Source organism: Manduca sexta, chromosome 14 (genome assembly GCF_014839805.1).
Source record: "Manduca sexta isolate Smith_Timp_Sample1 chromosome 14, JHU_Msex_v1.0, whole genome shotgun sequence".
Lineage (NCBI taxonomy): Eukaryota > Metazoa > Arthropoda > Insecta > Lepidoptera > Sphingidae > Manduca > Manduca sexta.
Window position 1 is genome coordinate 977972 of NC_051128.1, and position 25574 is coordinate 1003545.

The 25574-nt window shown below is 37.7% G+C and overlaps 1 protein-coding gene across 1 annotated transcript in view; it reads right to left on the reverse strand.

Annotated features, from left to right (window-relative positions):
* Positions 1-2254: 2254 nt before the first annotated feature.
* The window catches only part of LOC115442915 (unconventional myosin ID), a 57758-nt gene continuing 34438 nt past the window's right edge, over positions 2255-25574 (reverse strand). The window contains exons 2-17 of the mRNA XM_030168123.2: positions 14299-14479; positions 10629-10750; positions 9840-10059; positions 9354-9551; positions 8513-8752; positions 7988-8138; positions 7526-7683; positions 6990-7111; positions 6295-6445; positions 5864-6010; positions 5323-5549; positions 5001-5150; positions 4465-4757; positions 4053-4246; positions 3298-3464; positions 2255-2903 (exon numbers count right to left, since the gene is read on the reverse strand). Coding sequence (XP_030023983.2) covers positions 2705-2903; positions 3298-3464; positions 4053-4246; positions 4465-4757; positions 5001-5150; positions 5323-5549; positions 5864-6010; positions 6295-6445; positions 6990-7111; positions 7526-7683; positions 7988-8138; positions 8513-8752; positions 9354-9551; positions 9840-10059; positions 10629-10750; positions 14299-14479 — 2920 coding nt within the window. The 3' untranslated portion in view covers positions 2255-2704. The remainder of the gene's footprint in view (positions 2904-3297; positions 3465-4052; positions 4247-4464; positions 4758-5000; positions 5151-5322; positions 5550-5863; positions 6011-6294; positions 6446-6989; positions 7112-7525; positions 7684-7987; positions 8139-8512; positions 8753-9353; positions 9552-9839; positions 10060-10628; positions 10751-14298; positions 14480-25574) is intronic.

Sequence of the window (25574 nt, forward strand, 5' to 3'; positions counted from 1 at the left end):
AGTGATTAACAGATGGACTCTACGATCACAAGAATTATGCGGTCTTCCTAACTGGTTACTTTAGTATTTCGTCTTTCCTTAATTATTACAAAATACATTGATTGGAGTATGTTAACATGTATGATGAACTATCGCAAGGTAATCATTAACTCTGCTCTAAACTCAATTATAACAGGGGTTTACAAGAGTATGTTATTTTGGTTTGCATAAAACTTAGTTATATTGCTTGTGCGCGATGAATATATTCTTCTATATCTATACAACCAATTCTAATAAATTATATAGACATAAATCAAACCCTATATACTTTTATAATTTGAGTTGAGTTTGAAAAATGTTGGGAACCTCTGCATATTTCGTTGTAACAAATAACCTAGTACTGACCTAAAAATAAATAACTACATTTGTAATTAAATCACTGTGTTAAAACATAATTTCTATACATTAAAAAACTATAAAATCACAATCAAAAAATAAATTATACAATGTCAATCAATGAAAATTGAATCAAATGTAACAAACTAAAATCATTGTTCGAAATATTCACAAAACTACACTTTGAACTTATTTTCCAAAATTATTTTATATTCACTATGACATAATTGAGTAAAATTTAAATAATGATTTCTTATGTTTACGCGAATATATATTGAAATAAAACGATTACTCAGATTTTGTGACGGTGTTTTATATCATTATTTTAGCCCTTTCGAAATGTCGATTGAAAATAAAACAAGAGAGCCTTATAAAATCCGAAAAATAGTTTTACTGAAATGTGAATCAAAATTTCACAAACATTTATTTATTATTGCGTCAAAATTGATTCAAACACTTGAAATCTCTTCCGGACATAGGAATACTTCGAACAAAATGCACATAACTAAATATTTTCACAATTTGAGCATAAAACACGCCCCTAATAATACTTAATATTATTTTATTATGAAATCTTTGTTTATTTACAAATAACGTGATGTTTTTGTAGGCATTAAATTGTTAAGGATATATTTTTAGGCACTTATTTACGATTTTTTACATTAAAGTCGAATTAACATTTTAAAATAATAAAATATTTTTAATTGATTTTCTTCAAACTATCATCGAATAAATTAACATTAGGCGAACTATTTGATTCTAATAATCCAATGGCAATGAATTTTCTAGAATAAAAATTTGCAGGTAGAATATACAATATACATACTTCTATATCTATATTATAAATGCAAAAGTACTTAATATTTTAAATCAATTTTATTAGAATTTGGTATCTTGAAAGTAGATATCCTAAATATGGCCTAAACATCCTTTTGATTAAAAATAAATCGGACAGGGCCGCGAGCGAAAGCTAGTCCACTAAAATCATCAATGTGCAGACACACTTTCCTTAACAATACACTATTTCCCCAACATAAACGTTCATCGGCAGAAATTTGTGTACATAATGTATTTTCATTGTAATCTCATTGTTTCATTTGAAAACAAATGCATCTCAAGCAATCTTTAGAATATATAAAAATATAACTAAGATACTACGCTTATGTGGTGGGTATCATTCAAATAGCAAAAAACATTTACTGATATATTTTTCAAGCGATATCGAACCAGTGACTGCAGCTGGTTTCACAGCTGATTCGTCACTCACTGAGCCAAATAATGCCAATAAACGTTTATAGGGGGTTCCTAATTTTAAAAGCATTAACAATTAAACCTAACATATCACTCTAATGTAAGGCGTTTCGGTTTACAATTAATAGCACTTCGTTACAACGGTTGAAAAATAACAGTTATATAACTTAAAACTCATTATAGTTATTCACAACATATTTAATATGAAATATTTAAATTAGAATTCCATATTTGACATAAGTTTTGTTGGCCAGTCTGAAGTTAGCTGCTTAGTTTTTCTCTTTACATTCTAACAATACTTGATCGTGAATTATTACCAACTTCAGATCGGTCAAAAACTTTGATGACGATTGGACATTTATAAATAAAGAAGTTTTAAGTATCGTCCTTGATTATTATTTGTGAAGATAATATTCTGTGATATTTTAATAGAATTTAATAATTATAATATCGTTAACAATTAATACATGCTCTAATGCTAGGAAATCTGTAGCTATCAGCAAATACTCAAGGCGTTTGGTTCACAAATATTGTAAACAAATATTTGAGTGTGATGAATTTTTCACCATTATCAAAAAATGTGTTATAGTATGTATTAAAAGTGGTTTTTACACTATTTTTGTACGCATAAATGCATCGATTTACAAATTGTAGATTTGCTCTATTCGGAAAAAAACACATAACTTTTTTTATATTTCCTGCAGTTGCACGGATTATATTGTATATCGATTAATTAAAATATTTACAATCGACTAATGACTATTCGATTCATTGTATCAAATCCGCACATTTCAAGTTAGACTCACTAACTCATCATGCACATTTTATATCTGTTACTAAAAAATATTTTGCACTTATATATTTGTATTGAAAAAAATCTGATCCACGTTTCTGTAAGCTTGAACATATGAATATTTTTTATATATTTGTCACAATCCAAATTCCACGCAGGCGAAGCGGCGAGACTAAGTTTTTATTGTTAATTAAGGTTGTAAACATTTGTCATCTCACCTCATTTCATATCGTGTGTTAAATTTAATGTCCATCAATCCAACTGGTGCAACATGTGGAGCAGCCCTCACGCCCGCGCCGAGGCGGGGTGGTATGTGATGACGTCGTGCGCATGCGTGAAGGGCGGCGAGGTCGGCGCGGTGGTCGCGGTGGGCGAGGCGGGCGAGGTGGCGGGGCGCAGCTGCAGCGCGCGCGTGCGCCCGCCCAACGTGCAGCGCGTCGTCGCACCGCTCTCTACCTCTACCGACACTTCCGAGTTCGTGAGCCTGCGACAAGGATATATTTTTAAATTCACTAAAGCACTTTAATACATACTACAATTATGAGTTGATCCGTATAGCTTGAAGATAGTCACGAGTTGCATCGCTACAACTATCAATTTTTTAGATCTATTCAGATTTCAGACTCAAATGCGTTAGAAGACCATTTATTTTTAATATATAGCTTTGACTCACGACTCAGCTCATACGACAGACCGTTTTCGAGATAAAAGTAACTTAGCTTAAAAAATACCTTATAATTGATCAAATAATTTGAAAACTCGAATCAGCAAGAACTTCAATGATTATTTAAACTTACTGTTATATCATTGATATAATCTAGCTTTTTTCATAGTTATACTACTATAACAAAAACCTCCACAACTACACAAATACATACATGTGATATCTATTCGCCAGCACGCCTAACAACTCCCCACGAGGTCGGGCTTGGCGGTGGGCGGCGGGTTGCGGCACCACCAACCCCACCACCAGGTCATTCTTCGCTGACGGTATGCTGATCACCACGAGCTGCACGTCGGTGCTCATTATGCGGATAGCGCCGACCTGGAACAATATATTTAATTGTAGTGTTACTAGCTGATGTTATTACGATAAGTTATTATCGAGTGTTGCTAGAGCATAAACATTTTTTAGGACATACAAAGCCTTTGCTTTAAAAAAAATATTATTATAATTAACATCCTTATTGTGCCTATTCTATAATTTACTAGTTTTTGCTCGCGGCTTCGCCCGCGTGAAGGGCGTTTACAGGGATATTTTTTTCCAACTTACTTGATATGTATCGGTATATTATGACCAAATTATACAAAATCATTATAAATTGTAGCCTATGTGTTATTCTGATGTGTAACCAATATTACTGTAAAGTTTAATCCAAATCCATTCAGTAGTTTTTTCGTGAAACAGGACCAAACATACATACATCCATACATTCATCCTTGTGTCACAAACTTTTGCATTTATAATATTACTAAGATTCTTTAGATTTTTTACTTGACAGCTCATGAATACCATAATAAGGTGAATACATCGACACTTCGAAAAATTTACTAATATTATATTTCACGGACACTATACCCCTATTACTATACTGACCCTACATCCACAAAACTCCAAAAAAAAATTACTCACGTCAGTAATAGGTGTCGGTTTCTTGAGCGGTTTGAAGCTGTGCGCGTCCAGTTTGTAGATGGCGGAGTCTGTGACGAGTAAACAACGCTCGGCCGCCTTGTTGAACCGGTTGAACTTGTGGATTTTACACGAGAACAACGCGCGAGAGATTTGCTGAGACTTCTGCATGCTCGCGATTTGCGCCTTGTACACACCTGAGAGCAGGGAATAGCATTTAGTATGGTAAGATAAATCTGGTTCGAAGGACCAAAAATTTATATTACAAATATACGTGCAAAAATGTAACTCTTTTATTTTATTGTTAGCTAGACAATGTAAGAGCCTATTTCGGTATTCATGGATATAAATCACACATTTCCTTAGGTCATACACATGAAGATATTCAGAACTCATAGTGCACAATAGTACGAACCTGCCCTAGCATTGTACTCGTCCCTGGCCAGATAGTCTCCCAGCCACAGCCTCTCAGCCCCCCAGTGCGCCCTCCTGCTCTTGAGCGCGGCGGCGGCGCTGATCTTCATCTTGAGCTGCGGCCACTGGTCCCGCGGCACGGCGCGCAGCGTGTTGTAGGCGCGCCAGCGGCGGTACGCGCCGTACAGCAGCGCCGCCACCCCCCGCGGGGAGGGGGGCCAGTGCTTGATCACGCCGCGGTTGCGCTGTAGTTCCGTCTGCAGTTGGGCGATGTAGCGGCGGTAGCGGTAGCGTCTGTCAATTAATATTACAAGTTAATATTGAGAGCAAATTAGACGAGTGGCTATTCGTGGAGCAATAATCCACTAATACAGCACCACAGAAATCGCAGGATCGCTCTTACACGGTTCTATACTATATTTGACGTACAAATTCACAATATATCACATGATTCTATGTTTTATTAAGTGAAAATTACAAATAATCCCTAAAGAGAAATTAATGGCGAATAAAACATTGATTATAATTTGCACTTACTTCCAAGCATTGTAGATGACGTATGCGGCCTTCATCTTCTTGTAGCGCATGCGCGCGAGCGTGCCGCGCCACAGCTTCTGTAGCAGGATCACGATCGACGGGATCAGCTCCGCGCGGGCGGCTTCCAGCGCGTGCAGGGTCCTGGCGCTCCTGTGGGACATCACATAGGTATATTAGTCAGAACTTATTACAAAAATATAACCCTTTCAAAATTAGAATTGAATTGACAGATTTAATGCAAACGAATCTACTTCCTTATATATCCCTAATTACCAGGTGCAGAGGGATCATTTTGCTGTCCAAGTATAAAATTCAATGTTACCTAATAAAGAGCTTGGTGTGTCCGAACTGCACATCCTCGACCCTGAGGTCCCTGAGCAGCACCACGACCGCGTCCCGGTCGGCGCCGCTGCGGAAGTTGGGCCAGGTGTACTGCGACAGCATCTTGTACCGCTTGAGGAAGCGGTCGTAGCGCTGTCGCGACGCGAACCCGGCGCGGCGCACGCGCACGTTCTCTACTAGACCCAGGTACGCTACCTGGTGACGCACCTGGGGGGGAAATGGGCAGTTAGTCATATAGTCTTAGAGTTATTATTTCGATTAGTTTTTTTTTTATTACAAATAAATATTATGTACTAAGAAATTTATTATGTAGATCTGCATCTATCTTGGTGTAAATTTTAGGAGTCAATGAACAAGAATATTGTTGCCTAAGAGTGTTAATACAATTTTGATTCGTAGTTCTGTTCATTATACCCTAAATAACGTTATCCTTTCGTGTGAAAAATCAATTTAGAAACAATTTCATACATATCCCCACTTCTCACACCTGTGCTCAAATTAAACTAAAAAAAACCGTGTACCAGCTGATCGTCCCACACGTTGGGCGTCTGCAGCGGGTTGGGCTTGACGCAGCGCACGTAGAACGGCTCCTTGCTCTGCAGACCCGTCACCAGCGCTGACATCGAGTTGCGGAACAGCGTCGCAGCCGAGGGGGGACGTTTGGACGTCTACAAAAAAAAAAACATACCATTTGGAAAAAGGTAAGAAAGGTGCGATTTTTTTTTATAATTCCAGTTTTGTTCACGATATAGATGAACAAGCTCGGCGACCATGTAATATACTTCTAATAATGCCTGACGCCCCATGAATTTCTCACCTTTACCTAATCCAAATGCCTCTTAAAGATCGATTACAGATCCACTATTTCAACGGATAGCGATCACTTTGTCAGCTAATTTTCATATTTACTCCGAAATCTACTTCATGATGTACCCATGCATCGCGTGCTTACCGTCTGTATATCGGTGCCGCCCTCGGGCCACATGTCGGCGAGCGAGCGGTTCTCGGAGTTGTGCAGCAGCCGCTTGAGGTCCTGCCACAGCGAGTCCTTGTTCTTGTCCATGAAGCCGGTCGCCGCGTACGTCACGTCGCCCGCGTAGTGCCTGTCCGCAACAATACATTATTATTTCATTTAAATTAATATGTACGCACGTACGTACGCATTTACGCACGTACACGTATGAACACGTACGCACTCGCACACTATTTCTCTTTCACATCAATAACTGTATTTATACAATTATTCATTTCTAAAACCTCTGGCTTAAAGTATCTCAGTAGTAGAGACCTATGTTGACCAGCAGGCCACAGGTTTTTTTTTATAATAAAAGGCTGCTATAATTGTTTTTTTACTATCTACTCCTAAAGATCTTATTACGTTCTTCGGTCCCCGTTCATTTGCTTATTTCCAGCCTCTATCACTTAATCATTCTCTACCATTTGTATTCTCATATCGATTCTTTACTCATTCTCCATAGAGTAATCATTCCCACGTTTTTGTACATCTATAAACTCAAGCTTATCACACAGTAGTTAAAATCACTCACTCTTTCATTTGACTCCTCCAGCCTCTCACTCAGTCATTCACTCTCACATTCTCTCAATCACTCACCCCTTCACTTACATCTACTCATCCAGCACACTTACGTGATTCTGAAGTCTACGCCGTGCTTCAACTTCTTGTCGGTGGGGCAGAGCTGCCGCGAGGTGTAGTGTTTGTGCCCGTTCAGACGCTTGTCCATCGCTTCCAGCAGCTGCTGGTCAGATATCTGAGGATCAAAAAGACCATTGTTAATTTACATAGGATTATTTCGACATAATAACCACAAGGATGGAACAGGTTGGTTCGAAGGAAGAAACAGTCAAAGAGCATGTTCAGATACACCCTTACGACTCTTGGCCGATCGCGGCGGCATGGTCAAACGCTAGGTGTGCAGAATAGGGAGTAAGTCAGGTCGCAGCTATCCGCACCGCTCTGTGTCGGACATGAATCCTCTTCCCCTTTTGTATATCTGTCTCACTCGCTCTTACTACCGCTCAGGGGGACGACTCATGTCGTGTGCGCATACTTTCTCATACATGAGTCCTTATCGCTCGCCACACCTCACTAAAACTCGGATCAGCGAGGTCGTGGCTCAGCCCTCAAACCCCTCAACTACTGAACCCTTAGGGCGCCTTGTTACCTTGGTAGGATTCAGGCACGCCTCGTCCATGATGGCGATGATGCCCTGATGTGGCGCGTCGATCAATTCGCAGATGATCCTGTTGTTGAAGTATTTGATAGGAGTCCATTGGATACCCTCGCGAGCGTACTCCTCCTGCTCTTGTTTCAGCACCAGCTCTGAAGAAAATTTAATTGATGGTGAGAGTTTGTTAGTGGTTTGGTGTTTTAGATTATAAATAGTAACAACTCATTCATCTATCTCTTCAATTATTTAGATGTGGTTGAAAAATTTTGCAATGAATTTTAAAAACTTTATAATAACTAAAATGTAGTTATTTTAACAGAATTACAATAATTCGATAGAAAAAATAGTACCTAATCAGGCTCGAAGGACCACGAAATAATTACTCATTCATAAATTATAAAAAAAAATTCATATGTCTTTAAAATAGAGTATTTAACATAAATAAACTTTAATTACCAATAAACAGCTGCTGCAGCTTCTCGTTGCAGTAGTTGATGCAAAACTGCTCGAAGCTGTTCGTCTCGAAGATCTCGAACCCGTAGATGTCGAGCACGCCTATCAACGTGTTCTTGTACGTTCCAGACGGCACGTCGATGGCTTTGTTGATCTGGGAATTGGTATGACTGGTTGACCTCAGCGGCTGGATTTATAACTACCCTTGTTGTGTGTCAGGGTATAGTGTATAGTGTAATAACTCGTGATGGACAATCGAAGCCCTTATTTTTCCAATTGCGTTTTTTTCTGAAGGTTTGTTTTCAGGACCCACATTTACATTTCTAGAGAGGACTTAGGAAGACATTTTCATCTATGAAATTGTTAACAACGATAACACAACGCCCAATTGATAGTTTGATGTTGCAACAAAGCACAATAACTAATAGAATACGGATTCAAAGCCCAGGTCGGGCAGTGATATTGAGTTTTTCTGCTCAGTATCAACCCGGAGTTTCAGGATGTGTGTGAGTAGATTCCTATAGGCACCTGCTGCACAATCCAGGTGAAGAGGCGGTCGTAGGCGGCCTTGGCGAGCGCCAGGCGCGTGTAGTGCGCGTCGGAGAGCGAGTGGTCCTTGCTGACGAGCTCGCCGCCCGCCGCCAGCACGCGCGCGCGCAGCACCGCGCGCAGCGCCGCCTCCGCCACGCCCAGCGCGCGCACGCACGCACGCAGCGGCCCGCCCACCGACAGCTGCCCCTCCGCAGACTCGCTGAACGTCAGCTCGCCCTGACACACATTATATGTCACTGATTTGGTATAGGTTGACGAGGGCGGTAGAATTGCCTTACCCAGCGGTAGAGCTAGGGTTGCCATCAATTTTTCGGTGAAATGTAGTATTTTATGGAAAAAACACAAAATAGACAAATATATTAGTTACTGATTTATTTCTATAAAAGTTCGGATACACTGTCCCATCACTCAAAAGTTAATGTAAAGGATCGTTCATATATTTTTAAAATGAAGGATTTGTTTCTTAAATTGAAGTGTTGAAAATATAAAACTTTTGCGTACTATATATTTTTTAACAGTATATAATACGCAAACCCGAAATATAGTAAAATACTATATATTATATTCGTAGTACAGTTGGAAACCCTACCCAGAACCGACATTACATATGCAGCTTTGCAAAATGTCGCATATCAGTAACATTGCCAGAGCATATAATCCGCCTCGCCCTATCTTCAAGCTTTACAATTTCAACTTGCCAACAATTCTTCAAACAATATGTGTTTGTGGGCGATAGTCAGCCACTAATCATTTGCCTACCCAGACTAAAAAAATCCAAATTATGTACTATAAAGAACTACCTACACTTGATACTTACCAGTAGTACAACTCCAGCTACGATATTCCATATCTCCTCGACGACAGAGCTGCTGAAACCCAAGGCATTGAAGGCACTGTTGGTAACGGAATAAAGTTTAGAATCCTGCGCCGTCGTCCTCTCGCTGCCCAGGATCTTGTACGCCGCGCTTGACGATAGGCCGAAATTCTTCGTTTGCGCGTTGTTCGTGCTTAGCAACTGAAAAAATACGATATTTCTAAAGCTATAAGGTTGGACTATAAGATATTTGTAACAGCCCGGCCACAGCATCATACACAATTAAAAAAAAAAAAAAAAAAACAATTTTAAATAAAACTATTTTTCGGAATTTATAGCTGTTTTTACATATTATTATATCTCCCAACATTTCGAGGACTTTACAGCCTTCATGGTCACAGAGTTGACTGGCAATCCCTCACATAACCATGAAGGTTTCATTAAACTCACAATCCTCATTTACATCCTTAACAAAACATCTTCAATTACCTGGTAGAAAGCGTGGAAGTTCCTCTCGCCGGGCTGCAGGCCGACCACCCGACTCTTCTCGAGGAGGTAATTGCTGATGTGTCCGCCGACCGGGTCGCCCTTGTAGTCAAAGTGGATGTCCATGTACTTGCCGAAACGCGACGAGTTGTCGTTGCGGGTAGTCTTCGCGTTGCCGAATGTCTCCAGGATCGAGTTCGATTGAATTAGGACGTTCTTTACTCTGTAATTGGGTGGGAATATGTTTGTTAATGAAACCCTTTTTTTGGATTATAAATTGCATTGAATTTATACAAGTTATAAACATTTTTCGATGATACAAGAACTGTTGTTGGTTTGAAGAACTATTTATCGTTAATTTGAGAGCATTGGTGTATGTTAAATCTAATGTAATATAAAATAAATGATACTATCAGTCCTATATTGTGGACTGTCCTACTGCTAGGCACGGCCCTCCTCTACTATCGAGAGTGAATAGGCCTTAATTCAGCACGTTGGCCTACTGCAGATGGGCAGACTTATAGAAGGTATGTCCTTTATAATTCTTAAAGTATTTCTTAGGTATGCAGGTTTCTTCATAATGTTTTCTTCATCGTTAAAACGAGCGATAATTCACAAGCACATAATTTTTAAAAAAGTCAGAGGTATGTGTGCTTAGATTTTGAACCTGCGGACATTCGTCTCGGCAGTCCATTCCAAACCTAACTAGGCTATCGCCGCTTTCAAATCTAAAGTAGCCTTGTAGCCATTCGGTTATAAAAAAATCATCAATTAATTATAATAAATATGTACCTGTCTATATATTCCCTGTGCACCTGTGTGGTGTTCGCCGCTATGTATTTCATTATGAACTTGGATGCCTCCGTCTTGCCGGCGCCAGACTCTCCAGATATCAATACGCACGTATCCTTGCCCTGTATAAAACAAAATTGCGAACGTAAGATTCTCAATTGTGTCAGAAGAGGTGGGTAAAGGCTTAAACAGCCCATTCATACGTACTATATCCGTCCTATAATCAAATTCAAGTGAGCATCTCGTAATATCCGGCAAAAAATACAATAAATAGCAACTGATCCTCAAACATATGTCAAACATGAGAACTGAACTCAGAACCACACTCACACGTAAACTACGTTGAAATCAAAGATGGTTGCACTTTTGTAAAAAAAATATACATCTGTGTATTTCTTTTTTAAATCCTCGCTGCGCCCTAATGACTTCAACAGACGATCGCGTTTAATAAAAATAAAAAAATTTAATGTTATTATGACAAAACAAACACCTAGAGCTCTTTTAGGGCCTGTAATTTAAAAAATAAAAACTCCCTCCAACAAACTTTATTAGATACTTGAGTAATTACTGCTTTGAGAACGAGCATTAATTCAAAACCGATTACTGCGGTGTTTAATGGATTAGGGTTCTCTGCTTAAGTATTAGCCATGAGGAAACTGTCTTAAGGCTTCCGATCTTAAACCCACAATAAAACACAATTCTCTAGTAGGTGCAATTAAGCTTGTTTTAAGTCATCAAGGGCCGTATTAATAGAACTGAGACTCGCTCTCAAGTGTGATATCAGCTAAGATGCTGTCAATTTAACGTCAACATCCTAAAATAATCGCAATTTAAAACACAACCAACACCAGCTAAATGATATCTTAAGTCATAATATATGACAGATTTTGACAAGTAAGTTTTGTTTACTTGAGCTCCGACTCAGCATCAGGCTCTTAAATAACAGATCAAGCTTCTCTTCTTGAGAGTCTTCTTCTTTAACTACAATATTCTGAATACGTTAAATCCTATATCACAATATACGAGTATTTCTGCACCACGCTAATTGTCTTTAATGGGGACACCCGCGAAATCTTTCATGACTGTCGGCTGGACCACGGCGACAATTAATTGCATCAAAGGCACAATCCAATTAAAATGATATTCTAGGAGGTGATTACTATCTATACGCAAGTTAAGAATGTCTATCTCTGCCCCCATCGGATAGTACAACCACTGTCGAATTCCAGTTGGGAAAAACTACTGGCTTTACGATCGTGGATGACGAGCGCCAGCAATACCAATGCTTCGTAATACAAACTTCAGATGGATTTCCTACTATTTATGGACAATCATATCGTTTACCATCAAAGAGTTACCGACTGATCGATAAAAATCATTCGCTAAAGCGAGCTGCTTGCTCGTCCTATCGTTTAATAAAAAGCAGTCGGTAAAACTGCATGAAACTCGGGTGGTCTCAACGCTGCCTACAAATAACCGTTGCCAATTTTACAACTCGACGAACATCGTTTCTTCGAATATTGATTTGCGCGTACGCCGTAAAATCATAACGCGCTGTACTGATTGAAACTTCTTTATTGGTTATAAATGTAAAATTGTGATGGTTCGTCGAATGGTTTTCTGTTAAATATCTTAATAGCCACAACTAAGGTAATGGAATCTTGACCTGGAGTATGTTAATGACATCTATAGGAACATGAGTGTGAGGAAAATTGGAAATCTTGGGGAAAGCTCGCGATGTTCATTATATGATAAAAGAGTTTAGAATTTCTTGTGTTAATTTACACAAGCATTCCTTTTAAACGTGTAGGGGCTTTCCAATATCAAAAATGCAGTAATCATTTTTTTTTTGCTGTTAACAAGCCAAGTTGTTAAAACCCGCCATAGTGGCCCACGTAACTGTCGCGTTCCGGGATGAGCCTATGTATATCCGTTTCCAATAGGCCGGCATAATTGTGTCGACTGTTTTTCTCATCAGTCGACATTCTATTAGACCCCACTCCAGTTACCATCAGGTGCAGTGGGGTTACTCTGCCATGTCCGAATAAAAAAGAAAAAAAAGATTTAAAATATACCCTAGAACCTTTCTAAGTTCTGCCATCCATGTTCGCCATCTTCTGATGGCGTCATGCAGGCGTCAAGCGAAAATATCTACTATATCAAATCTTTACCGAAACATTTTCGAAGAATCCGTTCCGTTGTATATCTATTTGTCATAATATTATGTGTCTTAAATTAGACCTTATCTTAGACCTTCCAAAAGCTTGATTCTCTGATAGATTAATAGTATAAACATAATGCCGGTCCGCGAGACGTGTTTACAAATACGTCCATTGTTAATGTTGTTTAGGATGTAACTGCTAATTCTATTACTCGTACGACACATAACATAATGTTTGTAACTGGAGATAACGAGACTAAGATCTAACATCATCTTGGTTGTTGTCTGTTTTCGGGTATTTCTAAAACTTGAACTTGAATTAATTCGATACTCATTCAGTTATCACGATTTTGCGTATATCTCCCATTTTCTCGCTGACTGTATCAGTGTATATTTTATCCAAATTCTGTAAATGCACGTCAAAATTGTTAGGATGCTGAAGTAACTTCGATTAAAATAAAATGAAATATCACCGACTACAGCAACATTTTCACAAATATTTTACCAACCAACCGACCAGTACGTCTGTCAACACTCAGAGTTTTTATAGCTTACAAATACCATAACTTTTTTTTAACAAAATATCACCAACGTCAACAAAATTTCCTGTAGCTACAGTTGATAACTTAGCTGTCTTTGTGGACCCATCTCTAAAATCCACTTAGTATATAAAAAAAGGATTTACGACTGTACCTACTAGATTTAGTTCGCGACTAACAAATCCCATCCTGGAAAAGTGTCATTAATTCCCGCGGGATGCGGGATGCACTTCATCCATTGCACAATGAATTTGCAATCGGGTCGTGTGAAGGATATTTTATACTAGGCTTTTAAAAGTTTTTTAAAAGATTTCCGATATAGAAGACCGAAATTTGTCGGGGTGAGTTCTCACATACAGTTCCGTTCATATTCAATTACTGAAAGGTCAAAGAGGACACTAAAACAAATGTATTTACCGACAGCAACGAAGTTAAGGCTGTTAACACGACATACGTAGAGTTAACGTTAATAGTTAAAGTTAATAGGAAACACATTTCATGAGGGTAGGACACAAGAGGGCAAAAGATGTGTTAACGAAGTAGTAAAACTATACTTCGCTGACTATATAAATTGTATGAAAACAATTACGACACTAGACTATCGTAGAAAATGCTATACGAAATATAGCAAAAAAAAATTATGAATATTGATCATCTGATAGAAAGTAATAGTGCAAAGTTCCTCGTTAATTTGCTACCTTAAGGATTTTTTTTTTTTTGTAACATACAATTAAATAAATCCACTGCATATAATGATAAATGTAGTAGGGTTCAGAATTCAGATTTAGTGACGACTAACGAGAGCTGATTACCCCTCGCCAGTCAACACAGTTATGCCTGGTTGAATCCGTTAACAACTGACACCATTCAAACAGGCCGACAAGAGATATTCAATCCTGTATCAGTTATTACTGCATTTGACCCTTATTACTATCATCGAAATAGTCTTCCACCGTAAAAACATCTTTACCTGCTGCCGCAAGACCCTCTGGCAGGCATCGGCCACTGCATACACATGCGGCTGCACTTCAAACATCTCCCTCCCCCTGTACTGGGCCATGTGCTGCGCGCCATAGATGTCCAGGTTCTTGTAAGGGTTCACCGAGACCAGCACTTCGCCGATGTACGTATAAATCTTGTTGTGTTGAAACCTACGGAAGAAAGAAGGGGTTAGATTATTTATTTATTTATTTGACACTTTGTACACCTGGTATACAGGCGGACTTAATGCCATGGGCATTCTCTCCTAGTCAACCTTGGGGTGATTATCAAAACAAAACACACATAACTTTATCCCTGAAAAGGTAGGCAGGGGTGAGAAATCAGGGCATCCATTTTTCGCCAAGTGCGCTTCGGTCCCATAATGTAATAAGAGATAAACTCATCACCATATCAGGTACAAATTCTACACTCCGTACTCATACTGTGCTAAAACATACAATATCACTTTGCCAGACCAGGTATTCGAACTCGGGACCTCAGAGCGGTATCGTACCACGCACGCAATACACCTACGCCCAAATAATTATGTTAACATGGGTCATGGTTTAGGAGGGCCCAAGAATTGTGGCTCAGGAAACTGGTACAAAATAACACGTGACGTCAATTCCACAGCATTTACCCTACCTAAACAGCTCTTTCAATACAATACAAGACAAATTGTCCCTTAGAATGAGAAACCAAAATTAATTCTTGCGTCAATCATGACCGCATACGAGTATATTAATGTGTGGTATTGAATGTATTTTTATTGTGTAGATAAAATAAAATATTTTTAATTATTGTGACAGACTCAGAATTAAGTTAAAAGTTATAAGATCTATGTGTAACGAATATTTAGGTTTGAAAGAACGAATGGTTTTTTATGTCCATTTCTGATAATCATTTAACATAATGCCAAGTGCGAAAACCGTTTATTATACCTCATAAAATCCTTTACATAAATCATAATTTCATTTTGATAGTATCTAAAAATTAGGGTCAAAATTTAACCAAGCAATCCGTAACATTATAATGAATGTTACACGATTCATTTCCACTGATACGTAGCGATTACAACCGTCGGGACAATTGTCCCACGAGTGTATAACTAACAGCTCTTGCATCACAATAGCTATAACTCCAGGAAAATACAGTAACGTTTAATTACATAATTATGAACTCACGACCCTGCCTATAATGTTTTTTCCTGGATAAAATGTCTGTGATCTCCTTCAGATTTTCCTTTTCAAATTCCACCAAAATCACTGCATATAAGTGATTGCATATTGACATTGTAGCCAGGGTAACTACTGGACATAATAAGACTAACATCTCATCTTAACATCAGCTCAGGATGGCGAGCGCAGTGAAATACCAAACAATACTATGTCATTTAAGGTGTTGGATGGTGTTTCTACTGTTTATGGGCGGTCGTATCGCTTACCATCAGGCGAACGGCAACCTCGACTCGTTATTCAAAACAAAAAGAAAAATGATATATCGCCGGGTGGGAGGAAATAGCGAATCCATCTGCATTGTCTATTACCTACCTACCCATACAAACACCTAGTGATTATTAGATGTCTTTGGTCTCATTGATTGCAGTGTAGTTCCAGAAATAAAATTATTAAATTCTGATATTGCTACTGTGTATGGCCAGACCTTACCTGATCGCCTTGTAGTTGTTAAAAAAATCTGTGTAGGTTACCATGTGGGCTTTTAATTGCTTAGTTATTATAACAAATATCTATTATATACGTTTAAGTTATTAAAAAATATTATACCATGAGTCATAGCGAAAATTTTATAGAATCCCTACCAGGTTTAGGGGACCGTGTATAAATTACGCGAAAAATTAGGGAGCGGCCACACCGCAAGACGTATAGCGGGTTATCAAAGGGTGGAAATGATATTGCGTGACAACGTGACTAATAAATAATTTAGGTTTGACAAGCGGAATATACAGTAACAAGACGCAAAATTTCGAATTATAAATGCCACACGCTGAACTTCAATAGCCTCATCATGCTAGATGAGAGTTGCACTGCCAGCAGGGCCAATCTACACATCAAAAAGCGAAATTTCCCCGTCGGAAATAATTTCCGAAAACCGTACCTCATTTTGGAAAAAAATAACAGCTTCGTGAAGGCTTTCCTAGATGAGATTTTAAGTCTCATAACGGTATATTACACTGGCAACAATGCTACAAACCAAACACAACAACGGTTACATTTTTCTGCTTGCAATGATACCACATGAACTTACCACCTTACACGATATCAGACAATACAAACGAAATTAATCATTCCAAAATATATTCTACAAAAAACATTTCCCTATAGGTCAAATCATGAATAGGTGCAAATAATTAACTACATTTCTGAAAGAAACCAACTCAAAAATATTATTTGTGGGAAATTAACGAAATCGTTCTTGAAATCTTTGGGGGAGGCCTATGTTCAGCTTTGGACACTCATATTCTGTAGGGCACCCTGTAGCTGTTCATGATGATGATGTACAAAAATATCTGGTAACAATTTTGGAAGTTGTTTGTAAGGCAAAACCAGAAGATTAATAAATATTGATATAGGTCATTTTATTTCTAAGGGTCCAAAGTATATCATGTGCAGGACACTCCACAAAGCGTAGGACGTACGTGCCCGTGCATACGTCACGGTAATAAGCTTCAGCATATCGTTATTACTGTCAGGATCGCGTGTCTGAGTAGGCGGGTTAGCGGGTCGATGACCCGAGGCTTGCACGCTCCTCTTTTGACTGACACATTTAGTTGCAAAACGATGATTTTCCGGTGTCTAACATTATATTGATGAAACAAACTGCCATTAGTTTCATTCGGTCAGCCTAGTCCAGTCTTGTGGATTCTTCTAAGTCGTAGAATCCTGTTGGTAGATTTTCCTGGTCTTAATGCATATGGATTGTTTCAAGATATAAAGAAGGCATGCCAGTTATCATCATCATTATCATCAGTAGCAGAATGTCCAATGCTGAACGAGGGCCTCCCCCAAAGATTTCTAGATTGGGAGAGGCCTGCATCCAGCGACCTTCTGCGACTTTTGTCATCTGTTTTAGTGGATTCTTCTAAGTCGTCGAATCCAGTTGATAGTTTTGTCTACTGATAATGCATATAGATTGTCTCAAGATACAATGAAGTCATCCCAATTATCACTAATCTAAAGAACACCCGAGCGCTAACTTAAGCTGGATCTTATATACTGAAATACAATAAGTTCTTTCAATCTTCAGCATTGACAATGTGTTTGAATTATCTTACATAGATGCTGTTGTACTTAACCAAAACATCGAAACAGTCTGACACTATAAAATGGCTTACCAGCATACCCGTTCCGTGGTGGTGTGTAATCTATAGAAACAAATCAACAAATAGGAATACATGATGACGAGACAAGCCTGTTTCGCTTGACATTTAACTTCAATTGCACATCATTACCTCTTTGAGTCCTGATAAAAAGCTGATTCGATAAAAACAATGCATAGTGTAGTACTGACAGACATCATTTCATTTCAACACAATCATAATAATATGTAATTACTAAAACATAAAAGAACAAAACAATGGAATGCGTGAACATTACGCGCGCAAAAACGCAAGCGAAGAAAATGTAGTTTATTAGAGTATTACGATGTATAACTTGTGTGATGTGTGTAAAAATACACAGAAGTCATAGTGTCTTCAAAACACATTTACCGTGAACAAGCGTGAAGGGCAGTCAGTTCGCAATGACTGCATGATTTAAAACAATCCACCGCATCATGACTTTATTTGAAAACCTTGCTATCAACTAATACTATAGTATGTCAAGATGTTTAGATGTTAAAAGTAAACGTAGAAACCTCTAAACGGATTAGATGTAATTTGGTGCTCCTATCCTGGAAAAACGCATAGGAAGATTTTTATTCCTGGAATAGATTTTAAAGTCAGTCTCTCAGATCAAATTCATTCAAAACCTCCAAGATCCTTGAGTAGTCTAAGTCAGAGTTTCAGAAACCCCATTCAAGAGTCTCTAATTGCACCTTGAAGTCGCGATGACTTCACCCAACTGCGTCTCTAGATATAACTTTATAAGTTCATTTAAATAAACTCACATAAGCTGCTTCATATAAAACTCAATATTTTCGGCAACAAAGCCTTCGTCTTCGTGGTTATGTAAATTGATAAACAAAGTAACATAAGGTTTTGCAAATACTTGTTAAAAAGTGATACTGCCATAATATGAATTGTACAAGCCACAGAATAATGTTAGCTTAGAACAATCTAGACACAAACAAGCTAACAGATTTTGCTACATTCCTTGATCTTTTAAAAGGACGTGGATACATGGAAATCCTTTTACAATCATATTTATAAGATATCGCCTAACTCTGCTACAGAAATTATATAAAAAACATGTCCAAAACATTGCGGCGACGCGGCCCACATTTGTTGCGCGTGCGCACAATGACGTCACCCGAACCGCCAGCCGAGAGCCTCCGCGGCCGGTTTGCAGTTCAAGATCAGAGCGCGAGGTCATGTTTACTAGACATGCTTGCCGATTGAATCATGCCTTACTATAAATACATACGATTAGATTAAATTGAAGGCTACTAAATACTACCTCACATCTTCTGTTTATGTAATAAAATGTTAAAACACTGATAGATATAGAGGCGGGAACGTCGCTCGAAATGGTGGTAAGCACAGCGATATCAACGACTGCGCATAATAGAAGCAACGCCGCTGAAATCTTTAAATTACAAGCACTACAATATTACATGCAGTGGTTAATACCTAACTAGAAGGTTCTTAGCAACAGCCAAGTCTATTGCTAGTACAGCGATGGAATCGACACATATGCCCTTAACGGTGAAGGAAAACATCGTGAGGAAACTTGCATATCTGAGAAGTTGTTTATAGGAATTACGAAGATGTGTGAAGTAAACCAATCCGCACTAGGCCGGCGTGGTGGACTAAGGCCTAATCCCTCTCAGTAGTAGCGGAGGCCCGTACCTAACAGTAGGACAGTATAAAATACAGGGCTGATATTATATATACCCTATACAAACGTTAACACTTGTACTTTTTATAACCTTGAATACAACTATATACATAAAGGGTCACCCACAAACTGTGTTACATAAATCACTTGTATTTACCTCATCGTCCCACGTAATGTCAGTCGTCAATGGTCACGTTATGACTCATTTCCTATGCGACATCTTACTCATAGTAATTCAAAAGCAATTATTATAACTATATACTCAAATTAGAGACGTAAAGTTTCAAATTAGATACAATAAATCCAATTAGATAATACATATTAAAAACACGAGTGGACACAGAGTCTTTAAAGCAAAGAATGGCTAAGTCGCTTAGGTCCAAGAAATTCATCTTAGAGCAATTACAATCAAAATATTTGTTCTGGCGCAAACCCAGAAACAATCTATATTTATTATACTAACAAGTCATGTTAAACATAACTTGAAATACTACATACAAATGCTTTATTTCATTTTTTCTAGAAATCAAATCACATTGAATGACCTGTCAATAAATCATAGAAAAAGGCGGCACGTTGCCTTAGAAATGATTTATCTAGATGTCAATACGCATGCTCAGACCCTCATCATAGCGACCGATCCAGGAGTTATCATGACATGAGATTGACAAGTCAATATGCGAGCTCAAGAATCTAGAGTCGACGCCTAGGTTCAGCCTACCGGAGCTTCAATCAAGATTTTATTCATATTTTCCTTCGTGAAAGACATCACTCATTATGTCACCGATTTCTTTTGCAATTTTCACAACTTTGTAAAATAAGTGAAGGTTTATTAAAACATTATATATTTTATCCTCCTTTTTAATAGATATGTATATGTTCACATGGGCAGAGCCGTGAGTAAAACCTATTAAACTAATTGCACTTGCAATTACAACTACCTAAGACCTATATTATTTGCGATTACAATAGTGACGTCTTTACCTGAGTCACATGGATGATCAGCCACTGACTCACACCATTATCCATTGTATTCATGAATAACTTGCACAAAAGCATTACATAAAAACAACACAAGAGGCGTTTGTGCAAACATTCATCGTCGTGCGGTGACACAGTTTCGTTTTGTGCGAAAAGTCGTTCCCACTGGTGCCGCTAGATGGCGTTATAATGAATATTTTAAACACGCTTTTACCTTAAACTTAAAGTCGACTACGACATGAACTTAAAAATTCTTTACATTAATTCAAAACTTTCGATTGTATTTCAAGTACAAAATATACCACTTATGATTCGACATTTATGGGTATTTGTTCCAATAAAACGGCAATTTTTATTCCACACATTTATAGAAAAGCAAACGTACTAGCAACTATGTCACCTGATGTTTATCAATGTACCACCGGCCTCTAGTTAAGTACTAGGAAGTTATAATAAACTCTTTTCTTAAGAAAGTTCACAGACACAAATCAATCTGCACCTACCATACAAGGACGACGTATATGGACGTCGACGTCAGCTATCACGGGCGGCGGCGTCGAAGCGTCTTGGAGACCCGCTGACCTCACACATTGGGTAAGGAGTAAGGCCCTGCGCGTGAGTCGAATACCAAGCAGTTGCAACGAGAAAGCGTGCCATATCGGATGACTCGTGGCCTTGGACACTATTTGGCCTTAGGGTGCCAGTTTAGTACATCCTTCTATAATTTAGATTTGCGAAGGTCAAGTTTTCAAATAGGTGGTACATTATACGTCTACCATATGCGCATACGCATTAACTATTTCTGCCACCATCTGTCTTACAACAGTTGTATTCCGGTTTGAATTCCGGTTGGAATTATAGTCCTTTTAAGTGATCTATGTCAATAAGGAATTCGTGTGCAAAATTTTCGAATTTCATTACCACCAACGCATGCCGTGTATTATACAACAGTAAAATTGTGAATTTATAAGTAGATAAATTAGTAATTTTTCAAAGATTAGATCATATTAGATACATAGAAAGTGACATAATATATCAAACATATATGTCGAGGCTAAGGGCCTAACATCTTTATAGAAGGATGACAAACACTGCATTAGACACCTGATGATAAGGGATCATTCACATAACTACAACTATAATATGAATTACGATTTTTTCTCGATAATATATAAATAAATTTATTTAATTACGAAATTGGTATTACCAATTGGTATTACCAAAACGTAAACACTGGTAAAAAAATTATAGTCATTCATTAGCCGATAAATTATTTTTCATAGTAAACTAAACTGTATTCATTACGCAAAAGGCACATAAAGGTAAAGGAGCACGGGCGAGGGCACGCACATAAGCTAATAAATAATAAAGTAAGTTATAAATGAGGTTGTAATAGAGATATCCTTCGATATCACCTGACAGCTGCCACACGCGTGTTTGACAAACACTAAAGTCACGTCCACCAAGTAATTAGCTTAATAGAATAAAACTATGTGCCACGTCCTAAACGAAACAGCGTCACATGTTTCTCAGCCTAATGTATTTTAAAAATGGGCTAATTAGTACTGATAATTTTATTTGCGAAATTATAGATAGTCTTCCCTGGTTATCTCATTAGATGTAAGCGGTAAAAATTAAAAAAAAAAAAAAACATTACAAATTGCTTTAAGGAGAAGTGTGTGCATTGCTTGTTTTTAACTTAATATTCACAATGAGCACTCTGCCAGCGACATGATCATATTCGCAGCTATCCTCGTTGGAGTCATACCGACATACACATTGCACATTAACCACATACGAGAATTTAATTAACAACATCATAATTGGGTTATCAGTTTCCTCTAATTACATAACCTATTATTATTCCATTCCATACAAAAGGAATAACGCATCGTCGAGGTTGAAACGAACCAAAATAAATAATAAATTCTAAATTTAAAAATTGAATTTGTTCAAATTTCGAACGCGATATCGCAACAAAAACCGCAAGACTCATTTCGTTCATTTCAATTTATTCGCGCCGTTTCCAATTCGTATACGAGTCGAGACAGATTAAAAAACACGTGACGAAATGGAAATATTAATTCCACAATCTAAGAAGTCGAGCTGTTCAGCTCGCACAGCCTCGCGGCAGCACTCCTTGCATGAATCATCTCTCTGAGATGACGCAACCGATGACTGATAAAAAGCGCTTCATTCGATGTTTATTTATATCTTAACAGATGTTTGTATTGTGCTTCAATGATATCTTATTTGCTAAGATTGTGATACAGTTGACTTATCACTTATATTTTAAGTGCTTTCGTAATGTTTAATCTTGGTTTTGTTGAAGGAAATCCGTGCTATGCTAAATGCAATAGTATGGCTAACTAAACAGACTTCTCATTTGGAAACTTTGTTAAAACACTGTTGGCTGTATTTAAAAAAAAATCTATAGCTAAAATTAGTGAATTACTCTAGAAAATAAGTAAGATAAAATGGCGCGAATAATTTCCGAATTTGAAGGATATAATTTACTTTTGTGATTATTTCATAGAATTAAATGAATTTTTATATATCTAAAGCTTTATGGCCAATACTTTATCATTTATTTTTTAAATAGATAGAATATACCTCAGATGACTATATTGTTTATGTTTATTTCCACCGATGTGATAACAAACAAAAGTACGATTCTTTGAAAATGTCGTAGATCGTAGTAGTTTACTAGAATTACTATTATTCATAAAATACATTGTATTTCATGTATATTATTCATACGCAATACATATATAAACATAAATTTCATATGTCGATACATATAAATTAGACTCCATGCGAGTTTCCTTAGTCCGGATATGAGAGCGCGCAAGGGCTCGTCACTTCCGCCCAAAATGTTTACCAAATATGATATAATGCAGGAAAACATGTGGTATAAGCAAATGTAGACTTTCACGATAACCAGCTCCGTTCGATTCGATTTGCATATTACCTAATATCTTTGATATAAATATGAAACCTAGGTTTGACGATGCGCGCGCATAACGCAAATACTAAATCATATATTTTTATTGCTTAAATTATTAAGAACAGCTTATATATAAAAAATATTTCCTAAGTTGTTTTTAATCACGTCAATTGAACGAATTACGATGCAAGTTCAAGGAAATGTCAAGTCTGGAATTTGTGCCCGATATGGCGATAGGCTCGCCCCCTATCACGTCATGGGACGGAACATACTTGGCGAAAAGTGGGTGCCCTAGTTGCGCCTCTGCATACCCCTTCGGGGATAAAATGCGTGATGTTATGTTATGTAATAATATAAATAAAAAAAGAATTATAGATTCATCATTGATAGTTGTCATTTTATACATGTTACAATATCGGCGAAAATCGCCGGCGAACCAGGGAAGGCGCGTTTTAAAACCTTCGGCTGTCAAAGTGTTAAAACTATTGCCTTATGAGTCCTGGACATAAATCATAATTTTTGATCACCATCACCTATCAATTATCCTTGGTGTCAGTTATTCTTTAAGGATAACAGCGACAGTGTCAAAATCCCAGTGTATAAATAGACTGTATCGCGTGCCGCGGCATCCACAACACAGCGGTGTCGTAACACGCCTTATAAATAAACAGACACCACGCACACCGCTATTATAGTGAAATAGTTTCATTCCAATGTTTTGGATAAAAAGGGGATTGTAGGAATTTTTACTAATATTTATCTTATTTTAACGTCCTGATCGTCTAAAAAATTAAAAGAAAATGATTCTGAACAATTAGGATAAAAATAAATATAATTATTAATCTGTCCAGTTTTTGTCAGGATGCTTTCAATCATCAGATGAAAATTATTAAAAAGAGTGTGATAAAATATAAATATAATAATTGCACTTATGTGGACCTAATTACACATTATTTTAAGTAAATATGAGCTAAATGCACTAAACGTGCAAAGCCATGAAGATATAAAAGTATTCATATGATAATACAGTAATCAATTAAAACACCGTTTAGATAACTTTTATTAGTAAAGGTATAAAATTCCGAGTTATATAATGTCACTTGAGTACGTAGGCTTCTAGTAATAGTACTGACATCCAATTTTTAATTCCAATTTCCTAAAATGGTCTCTAATTTGCTGGGCAAATTCTATTTACAAATAATTAACTCATCATAAGTAAAGTCATTATTCGCTAGAACTATAAAAACAAATGTGCAACGAAATGCAACCTCTATGACGTCATAGGATACGTAAACATGAAACCGCGAAGGAAGCGTTCCCACAACAGATTACAGCCACAGAACATTTTTAAATAAACCACCAAGAATTTTTTTTCGAAATACAACCGCCTAGACGTCATTGGGATACCCAACTGGAAACCGCAAAGGTATAATTCCCGAAATAGATTACAGCCACCATTCCAAAAATAGGCCACCAACACAATACTACAAAGATCTTAAGAAATGCTTTTACGTAATGCAAATGCTATGACGCGCAGGAATACCCGACCGCGATTTAACTGTTCCTGAAACAGATTGTAATGACAGACCCTTTTTCACAATAAACCCAACAACCAACATGACGATATGATAAATTCTAAATAAAAGTGCTGGTAGCCTGAATGAAACAAGCACATCAACAACAATGCGTCACTTGGTGGTAAGCCAATGATCACTTACAATAACAGCGAAATTATGAGCACGCTACCGGTGTTCGACCTCGGTGTCTGATAGGACCCTGTCTTTTAATTTTATCCGTGGTGCTTTATAACTAGCTTATCTAGTTGTAAACGTCCCTTTTCTTGAGGTTAAAACGCCTCCTCAATTCATTATTTTGTCTCCCGCTTTGCTATGGAGGGAAGTGGACAATTATTTTTTCCAACTCCTCCCTATCTTTCTATTTGATTAATTTCGTTGCGGGATAATGATATATTAGTTTTCCTTGAGACTCGCCGAACTTCACTGCTCGGTGTCATAAAATGCCACTGCTGATCCTGGCTTACAGGAGTTGTAGTGGTGGGTGTGAGGGCGGGAAAGTCTCTACCGGTGTTCGAGAAATTTGGGTCTTCTTGATATGTTTTATCCTAGCACGGCAAAATACTGCACTAATGCTCATGAAAGATACAAGGTATATCAATATGGTCCTCGCAATAGTCGCCTCTCTCTTGGGGTCCTATTAGCAGACATCCCTCAGAGATAACACGTAACGGTCCACCCAAAAAAAAAAAAAAATGTCCGTCATACATATAAACACCAGCATTTTTTGTATTTTTTGATATGCAGC